General features: G+C 40.6%; 1 protein-coding gene across 1 annotated transcript in view; it reads right to left on the reverse strand.

The window, feature by feature from the left end:
• si:dkeyp-14d3.1 (transmembrane protein 132C) overlaps window positions 1–10,920 on the reverse strand; it is a 163,867-nt gene that overhangs the window by 2,926 nt on the left and 150,021 nt on the right. Inside the window, exons 7-8 of the mRNA XM_046871716.1 lie at window positions 4,999–5,272; window positions 3,467–3,658 (exon numbers count right to left, since the gene is read on the reverse strand). Of these exons, the coding sequence (XP_046727672.1) occupies window positions 3,467–3,658; window positions 4,999–5,272 (466 nt within the window). The remainder of the gene's footprint in view (window positions 1–3,466; window positions 3,659–4,998; window positions 5,273–10,920) is intronic.

The following is a 10,920-nucleotide window of genomic DNA, read 5'->3' on the forward strand; positions in this document are numbered from 1 at the left end:
CTGAACATGAGCAGCAAGAATCTTTATCAGTGTGACATTTGGTGCAGTATGAGATTAAGCTCTGAGCTGAGATGAACTGAGTGAGAGAAGCTCAACTAAACTCCAGCCAGCCAATCAGAAAGCTGCATTACAGTCATGGACAGGGATTTGTCCACATATGAGTGTCTTAAGCTTCTCGCTAACCAGGATGAGATACGAACATTCCAGATCTGATGCACTACAAAACCTTTTGACATACAGGGGGAGATTTTTCCCTCATCACCAAACACCCACATTCTCACACGCATACACACACACACACACACACACACACACACACACACACACGCGGAATGATGAGTGATGAAATGTGAACATTCATGAAGGATTGATTATTAGAATAACGATCCATAATCTGCAATACACTCTGTAAATAACGTGCATGTGTTTTGGATTTAATACATCCTGACATTACTGCTTTCTCACTCTGCAATCTAATCTTCAATTCCTGATTAATAATGTGTGTGTGTGTGTGTGTGTGTGTGTGTGTGTGTGTGTGTGTGTGTAGGGTGTTGGTAGGTTGGTTATAAAAGAACAAAATCACACTGGCTTGAAGAAAAATAAACACAACTTTGTCATTATGGTGTTATAAATATTCATCGAAATGCATTGCAATAATAAAAAATTTAATTGCAGGGAGAGAAAAAAACCAAGAAATCATTGAAAAAGGGACACAATTATCGATACGGTGTCATGATGAAGCCAGGAAAAATTCATAAACAATTTATAAGCGGAAATAAGAAACTGGGTTATTTTGTATTTAGAGCCAGAGGAAACATGCATAACCCTGTCATTATGGGGTCATGACCTGGCCATTAGTGTTTAATAAAAAACAAAGACGTTTATAATATATAACTTTAGGGTTATGGGGTCATGACACTGCTTTAAGTATTCATAAACCGTTGATAAGTGAAAATAATAAACAGACTTTATATTACAGCTAGATCAAATTTTCAGACTTGGCATTATGATGTCATAAGTGGTCATAAGAAAGTAAGTACTTTATATATACATTAATGTATCTTTGTCATGCCACTGATATAAATACATAAATATGTAGAAACATGAAGCATTACGGGTTTTCTGAAGAACTGGCAGAAACAGACGTAAAGCTGTTAAAACCATGTAATAATGCTCTGTATTATAACCTCACCACTATGTCACTGTTGTACATCAGATGTTATGTTTTTACCATCAAAAAGGTACCAGTAAGTTCAACAGCGCTGAGGATCCGTTCATTCTCTAATTAACCGTTATGACACCATTATTACACCATTATTACACCATTATTACACCCTTATTACAAAATTATGCCACCTTTATGAAACCATTATGACACCTTAATTACATGATTATGACACCATTATGATACCTTTATAACCGATTGACACCTTTAATAATATCATTTAAACCTTTGTTCCATCATTGACAATTTTGACAGCATTATGACACCATTATAACACCTTTTTTTGACAACTTTATGACACCATTATGATTGTCGGTTGTAAAATGTCAACACAACAAGCGATTATCAAAATGAGACTTTTATTCAGACAAACATCAGTTGATGTTATGTAAGGCTTATGTAGGTCTTTTGCAGCATTATGAACTCTATGCTCTCATGCATTCACACATTCAAGAAATTAAGCGAGGTGAAATTCTTGTAAATGTGAGAAATTGTGTAAAACTCGACATTCGCATGCTGTCTACTCGGTGTCTCTTTGAATACGGAGAGTGTTGAGAAGAAGTCGCAATGACGATATTGGAAAAATGCGCAATCCGTGTTCTAGGAACGACGTTCATCCTAAGTGAACGGAGCAGAACGGTGAAATAGTGGCGTGTGGTGCTGCTGATGTGCGACAAGGTGATGAGAATTAACCCAATTTCCACTTCTAAAGCCTTTCAACAGACGTTAATTACACCTGACTGCCGTTACTACGGGCAACCGGAGCGACCCACAGGGACGCGCCATAACCCTTGAAAGAATGGGATGCAGAGCGGAAAAATATCCATGATGGAGTAACGAGCAAACATTTTGATGAGATTTTGTGTATGTGTTTGAGTGTGTGTGTGTTTTCAAATGGATGTTTTTCCATCCAACAGCGAGTGCATGGAAGCGACGGTGAAGAGGTGAATGCTGGGAGATCTGAGGTGTGCACTGATGTCATTGTCATGTAAATGTTGAGTTTGATGGCTGAACAGATTTGAAAGAAAGTGAGGGATGAATAAAGAGCATAAAAAAGTGCTTCCCCTTTACTTCAAATGCAGACGATGATGAGGGAAGGTGGGCGTGGCCTGTCAGGTCTAGTGAAACATTAAGGCGTGAGCATTCATGAACTATTTATAAGTGTCTTTTCAGAATTATCCATATGACCTGATGAACTTCTGGTGTCATGACACTGTGGGTGTCTATATAATGAATATAATTACAAAAAAGTTAATCATTTATATTATTTCTTTTATATTCATATAACCAGAAGATGAATCCATCACAGGGTCGGAGAAAGTGCTCATTAACAGTTTATAACTGCAACTAAGGAAAGCGATTATAACTGTTATTAACTGATAATGAAAATTCATAAGCATTAATAAACATACACACTCTGCCATTATGGTGTCATAAAAGTTATGATAGTGTCAGAAGCCTGTCATAAGTGTTCCTTAACACTTCATATGTAAGAACGTTAATACTTTAAAGTTCACAGACATTAATAACTCTTTCATTATAACATCATAACACTGATGTTCACAACCTACACAATATGAGAAATGTTTGTGGGCACCTGAGAATAAGAGAAACCCCGTTTGTTTTTATAATTAACCTCCACTCTTCTGGGAAGATGTTTCACGAGATTTGGTGAAGATCACAGTGGTGTTAGTAAAGTCAGGTACTGATGTTGGTGAGAAGGTGAGGAGGCTCCTGGGGTGCAGTCAGCTTTCACATTCATTAATTCTCAATAGTGTTGGAGCTCTACAGCAGGAAATCTTCCACTCCAAAATATGGAAAGCATATCTTCATGTCATGCTGGAACAGTTTTGGGTCTCCTAGTTCTAGTGATATACACTTGTGACTACATCTTTGTGGGAACAGTTATGTCCATAATGTGTATTTATAAAGAGAGAAAACTGGAATGTAGTTGATTAAGTGCAGAGAAAGCATACATAACCCTTTATTATGGTGTCATAACACTTGTATGAAATATTTATAAACTATTTATAAGTAGAAGTTTCGGAAAAAACGGCTGATAAGTTTAATATGGTCATAAAGCTGTTATTACAATGTAATAACACTGTAATAATGCAGAGAACCACAGAAGCAGGAATTTGGCAGATTTTTTGGTGAATTTGTGACAGATCTGTGTGTGTGTGTGTGTGTGTGTGTGTGTGTGTGTGTGTGTGTGTGTTTGTGTATGTGAGAGAGAGAGACCTGTTTGGGCGTGTTGAGCACTTCCTGTGTGGTTGCTGTGGCACTGATGGCTTGGTTACTTCCTGTGCTGAGCTGTAGGCGGAGCGTGAGGCCGCTGACCAACTGCAGGCCGAGTTCAGTGATGCTGACACGCTCGTCTACTACAGATACAGACTTCTCTGCCAGAATCGAGTCCGAAAGAGGAGACAGGACCTGGACACACACACACATACACACACACACACAGGAATATATAAGAGTTTCAGAGCTGTGTATCCACCACAAGCAGACAATGTGGAGATAAATCTAATCCCCACTCTGTGAACCTAAATTCAAAATCGATCCGGAGGTTGTTTCTCTTTGTATCTGTGATCTGATTGGCTGGGTGGATTTCGGACACGTTCGCCTCGAGAACCCGAGCTGAAGTTTCTCGGCTGATGTGCTTAGTTCAGGTTCACTGGATTTAAAGCTTAAAGACATAATCGTTTCCGCACTCTGAGGGTTCTGGAAGAAAAAACTCAATAAATCCACGGCATTAATGCGACTTTAATCCGACTGCCGGACTTTACACGAGCTGTACGTCCCTCCTCATGGTGTAGCAGAAATCAGTGTGAGATTAGCTTTAATCTGAACTCTGTCACCATCATAAGGCTCACATCTGCTCACATCTGCACATTTTCCGCTCATTTCCACTAAATTCTGCTCACTTCTTCTCAATTCTATTTACTTTAACTCACTTTTGTTTACTTCTTCTCATTTTTACTCAATTCTGCTTAAATCTGTTAATTGCTCCGCACTTTTGCTCACGTCTGCATACTGTTTCTCACTGCTACTCATTTCCATACATACTTTTGCTTACTTCTACTCACTTTAACTCACATCCACTCACTTCTCCATCCTTCTACATAATGTTGGTTACTTCTATTCACTTCTACTCTTTTCTGCATACATTTCCTTACTTCTACTCACGTCTACTAATTTATACTCATTTCTGTTCACTTCTGCACTCTTCAACATACTTTTGGTTGTTTCTATTCCACTTCTGCAACCTGCATCATGAAACAAAAAATACAAGAAAGAAGACCTAGGACTGTTGAGCAGCTAGAGTCCTGTATCAGATGCAAATTGGACAACATTCCTCTCTCACCCAAAAGCAACTGGTCTTCTCATTTCCCAGACATATACAGAATCGTGTTAAAAGAAGACGTGATGCTACACAGCGGTGAACATGAATCTGTTCCTACTTTTTTAAGACGTGTAGCAACCATTAAATCAATATTGCCTTGATTTTTTATTTAAAATTGGACATTACAGCAGTTTCAACATTTACTATGTTTTCTGTGTTCTATTGGGAATAAAACACGGGTGTATGAAATGAGCAAATCATTGCATTCTGTTACTGAGATTTCACACAGTGTCTGATTTCTGAATTGGGGTTGTATTTATTATATAATATATATCAGATAGATCGATAGAAAGAAGGGAGAGGTAGTGAGAAAATGAGAAAGAGAAAGAGAGAGTAAGAAAGTGAGAAAGAGATGGCAAGTGTGTACCTGGATGCTGGTCATCCCCGTGCTCACTCCCTCCAACAGGCGTCCATCTTGTAAGCGTGCAATTCGAGGATCCTCCACTTTCAGGAAGTCCCACACCAGCCCTGTGATGTCCATCTGCCAATCAGAGCCTAGCATGTACGTCAGCTGACCTCGCACCTCCGCCGATTCTGCCACGAAGTGAGTGAGGATTCGTACGATGGCTCTCTGATACTGCAGAGTGCAGGTCCTTCCTCTCCGCTCTTCATCATCTTCATCATCACTGTCCCTCACTGACCTGAGCACAACACACAGCATGTCATGGGTTACTACACACACACACACACACACACACACACACAAAGGAGTACATTCTCAGCTGTCACACCTCCATTAAGTTTGATGAGTCCCTACATCTAATGATGGGAGGACAATTACGCTAATCATTTCACATTAGCGCTCTAAAACAGCGTCGGATTATCAGCAGGAGCTGCCACAGAGCACAACAACAGCATTTATCAGCATTTCTCCATCCTGAGAGACTGAGAGAGGGAGAGAGACAGAGAGAGAGAGTGAGAGAGAGAGATAAAGTGAGAGAGAGAGAGAGAGAGAGAGAGAGAAGAGAGAGAGAGAGAGAGAGAGAGAGAGAGAGAGAGAGAGAGAGAGAGAGAGAGAGAGAGAGACAAAACTAGACAAAGTGAGACAAAGAGAGATTGTGTGACAGAGAGGCAGGCAGTGAAGCAGGAAGACAGACAGACAGACAGACAGACAGACAGACAGACAGACAGATAGATAGATAGATAGATAGATAGATAGATAGATAGATAGATAGACAGACAGAAAGACAGATTGACAGACGGACAGATAGATAGATAGATAGATAGATAGATAGATAGATAGATAGATAGATAGATAGATAGATAGATAGATAGATAGACAGTTTGACGGATGGACGGACGGACAGACAAATAGATAGATAGATAGATAGATAGATAGATAGATGATAGATAGATAGATAGATAGATAGATAGATAGATAGATAGATAGATAGATAGATAGATAGATAGATAGATAGATAGATAGATAGATAGATAGACAGATCAGAGAGTAGAGAAAACAGTCTTTGTGTGAATCAGGACTAAAGAATGCTATCTGAGTTTAACCCCACGTGACTCGCTAACACCTGGACCACATGACTACATCTACACCACGTTAGCTGATGTTAAAAACGGGACCCAGATGTTGGTCCTGCCTCAGTGTAAGCCAAATGTATAGCTGGTCATCATGTTATCTGAAGTAACCACACGGTTTTATGCACAAGCAGCTTTTCAAGCTCATGGTCTCCATCCTACCCGCTAATGCAGCGGGGGGAATTAGCGTTAGCCAACAGCAAAAACGCCTCTTAAGAGCAGGAACGTTGGATCTCAACGCACAGTGAAAGCGACAGCGTGCCTCGGGGAGCCGTGCTACAATCTCGCTCAGTCACAAACACTTTCACAGTGTGTCACTTCCACATGAGCCGCCCTTCGGGGAGCTCCGTCTTGAGAGCAAAGACGCTGCTGTGCGTGGAAAAAAAACAGGCGAGATCACTAGAAAGACAAGCGTCTACTGCGAAAGACAAGCTGAGAATATCGAGGCAAAGTTTTCGAGAGAGGAGGATGAGAGAAAGCGAGAAGGCCGGCTCTCTCAGAGACCAAAAAGTTTCTCGGCCGCGGATTAAAGAGAGCGATGTGACTAGAAACTTCAGCTCAGAGTTTTTTCACCAACATGTTTCCACAGCAACAAAATCATCTTAACATGAACTAAGACTCTGAAACCCAGACCTGATGTGACACTGGACACCACATTAGACTGACAAAAGAATTGGAACACCAGACTTTTCCACCCAATATGTGGTTCTTCACCAAACTGTTCCCACAAACCTGAAGGCACACAATTGTATAAAACGTCTTTGAAGCATGACATTTTTCCTTCACTTGAACTAGGAGAAACCTGTTCCAGCATGACAATGTCCCTGTGCACAAAGCCATCTCTGTGAAGATACGCTTTTCATAGGCTGGAGTGGAAGATCTTGAGTGGCTTGCACATGTGGAGCTTCTGGGATTACATTAATACAAGCTAAACACTAAGACATGAAGAATATGAGTCTGGTTCCTCTCAAGGTTTCTTCATTTTATCTCTGTGAAGCTGCTCTGAAAAAATGGCCATTGTTTTAAGCTCTTTACAAACAAAACTGAATTCAAATGTATGTAATTGAATCGAATTGAATCGAATCAAATCAAATCGAATCGAATCGAATCAAATCAAATCAAATCAAATCAAATCAAATCAAATCAAATCAAATCAAATCAAAACAAATCAAATTGAATCAAATCAAATCAAATGGAATCGAATCGAATCGAATCAAATGCTCGGATGTGGAGACCAATAATGAAAGCAGCCGAAAGAAGAAGAACTATAAAATAAAATGGGTACAATGAGATGAGACGAGTCGAGACGAGACATCAGGAATATGAATTTTTTTGTACATTAAATGAATCGAACTCATGAAAGTGGCAGTGTGTTTAGTTCACTCGGTGCTTGAACAGGTGTGTAAATTTGAATTGATTAACACTAACACCTAACACTTATTTACATTTCTGTCTGCTTCTACAACACTGTAACTGTGTGTGTGTGTGTGTGTGTGTGTGTGTGTGTGTGTGTGTGTAGGGCTTAATTAAACGACTCTACACAAACACCATGGTGCAGCGCCACTGGGATTCAAAGCAATCACAAATCTAATCAGTCCTTAATCAACTGCAGCAATCAGGACTGAGCCCACGCTGCCGTCGCGCTCAATCGCTCCACTACACTCGTCCTCCCGCTCCCTCGCTCTCAGACGGACGAGAGAGTACAGTCACGTTTATACACGTTTTCTCAGAGGATGCCGATTAGCCAATTGTGACATTCGGCCGGGACGTAGAGGGTCAATACTACAGAATAGGGTTACGTCAGAACCACGCCAAGACCCTACACTTCCCATCATCCACTGCACCAAGTCACATGTTTGTATTCACACCTGATTCACTGTTTGTAAGCATTTTGTTTCTCTATACTGTAAATCGTGGAGAAAAACTTTCCCTCCGTTACATCATGTACTGGATTTGTGAGAAGTACAGAGCGCTCAGATCAGGACCTCCTTCAGGAAGACGATGCCGGGGCCTGTTTTCTAACACGTGCGACTCCTAAACGCTCCTGATTGTTGTTTTCAGGCTAATGTGAAAGCACTTCACTCGCTGCTCCATTACGCTCGCTGAGATCCATCTCTCCGTCTCTATCAGCACTCGAGCGAGACGAGACGAGCGCAGCTGTTACACAACATTCCTAACAAGTGAGGATTCTCAACCTGTAACACACACACACACACACACACACACACACACGTACATAACAACATAAAAACATTGAGATGGAAGTCTCAGAGTTTCAGGCTTTCTGCTGCTGCAGAAGATATACAACTTTACAACTCAGGTGTGTGTGTGTGTGTGTGTGTGTATGTGTGTGTGTGTGTGTGTGTTGTGTGTGTGTGTGTGTGTGTGTGTGTGTGTGTGTTTATCCTAAAGCTCAGTATCAACATAGTAATACATGGTCCCATACTGTGGATCAAACACACACACACACACACACACACACACACACACACACACACACACACACACAGGGGAGTCTCATGTCTAAACACTCTAAAAATGCACCTACAAATGGATAAAATATACAAAACTTTGTTATTACTGAATTTACTACAGAAATAAAAGCAAGTATTAAATAAAACTCTTTATTATCCTGCTCTCAGAAGTGAAGATCCAAGTGAATAAATACATTTCTGTATAGTAATTTGGTGATATCGAAAAGTTTCAAGATTAGTTTTGGTAACACGCCAACAGGGGGCAGCACAAGGCTGCACGCATAGTCACAGGGAGCGCCGAGTCAGTGTGCCGAAAGATATCATTCTGTTTACATCATCCAGGGAGCGTAAAAACCACGGTCTCACTTACGACCCCAACCTACTACAGATTTGGCTCCTGTGGACTTCACCCTCTTCCTGAAGATAAAGATCCAGCTCTAGAGTTGAAGTTTAGACACCGTTGCAGAGATCCGGTGTGTAATCAGTGACTGTTTTGAAGGTGATGGCGTGAAAACGTAGATAAATAAAGTACTTTCTTGTAAACAGAGCTGAACAGAATGAAACCTTCTGATACCACTTTATATTTTTAAGAATTTTTATTCCATTATATTATTGTAAGAAATTTGGTAAAAAAAATTAATCGGATTTATTATTGCCGTGTTTTGTCTAAACTTTTTTTTCCACATTTTCTTCCACCTGCTTTGAGTGCATGTGTGGAAAACTCCAGCAGGAGTGAGACATGAACCCTGCTGTGTGTCGGACCACTCGAGCGGCTGAGCCATGTTTTATTCTCCTTCCACTTCATCTCGAATTTATTCGGCCTGCTGAGTTTCTGTACTCAGACTGCGGGGCTGCGCCTCTGCAATCCGGGTACAGCATTATTTATCTCTCTGTGTATATCTCACACACACACACACACACACACACACACACACACACACACACACACACACACACAAACCGGCGGCCAAGTGGGAAATAACTACAAGTTTCTAGGCAAACAAGTTTCAAGGCGAGAGCAGAAATGTGTTTGAATCAGATCTTCCAGAAGAATAATCAGATCTCCTCATATCCACTTTACTTAGAGTTCATGTGTAGGTGTTGGAGTAACTGATGACACGTCAGGAGAATGTCACGCTAATCTGATAAGTGTGAGTGAATAAAGAATTCACTGCGAGATGTTTACCTCGCACCCCCCATCCCCCGAAAGCGTCTTGCGTCGAGTGTTTACTAAACATCGATGTCTGACATTTCACCGAGATCCAATAGCTGGTTAGAAAAATCCTTGGTTAAACAGATCAGAGCAGAATCCAGAAACATCTCGGAGGAGGTCTGAAGCCTGAACAAATCCAATAACATTACTGGGAATAGATTTGTGTGACATCTAAACAGGGTTTCTGTTGCTTCACTGCTGTCTTTGGGCAGATGTTTTTCTGAAGCTTCTCAATATGCTACTGCTACTTCTACTGTTCTCTGAGATTGGACCTTTACATAACCCTAAACATGGATCTTCTCACTGAGATGGAAATTTACATCTACAACCGACACCAAACACTGTTTTAGCAAATCAGAGCTCCTGTGCCCAAATCGAGCTCCATGAAGACAAACATTGATCAGTGAAGAGTGAAAAACTCGAGCATCCTGCATCTGATCTCCTCAGATGATCCAGGATGATCTGGAACTGGAGTAACAAATCTAATAAGACCACCCTGACTCAAGATTTGCTCTTTTCTCTGTTTTGTATCTTTTGTTTTCTGAAGCTCTTTAATATGCTCCTACTTCTACCGTTGGCTGTTCTGATATCTGGACCTGCAGATATTCACTCAAAAAACTTTACATAACCCTAAACATAGATCTTCTCACACAGATGAGAATTTACATATACATCAGAAGCCAAACACTGTTTCACCATAACAATGCACAATGGAGACATGGATGTTGGTGGTAAGACTGGAGTAGAAGAACCTGATTGACACAGAGCCCTGATCTCCTCCAATCAACACCTTTAGGATGAACTGGAACTGGAGAAATAAATCAAATAATATCACGGGGAATAAAGATTTGTATGAGAACGAAACATTTCTGTTGAGTCACTGCTTTGAGAGTTTGTGTATTTTGTCTTCTGAAGCTCCTCAGTATGCTTCTGCTCTACCACTGGCTGTTCTGAGACTGGACCTGCAGATGTTCAATCAACAACTTCCCATAACCTTTAGTGTGGATCTTGTTACAGAGATGAATGCTATGGGGATTTACAACCAACGCCATTCAAGATAGTGTTTAAA

Source organism: Silurus meridionalis, chromosome 17, assembly GCF_014805685.1.
Source record: "Silurus meridionalis isolate SWU-2019-XX chromosome 17, ASM1480568v1, whole genome shotgun sequence".
Lineage (NCBI taxonomy): Eukaryota > Metazoa > Chordata > Actinopteri > Siluriformes > Siluridae > Silurus > Silurus meridionalis.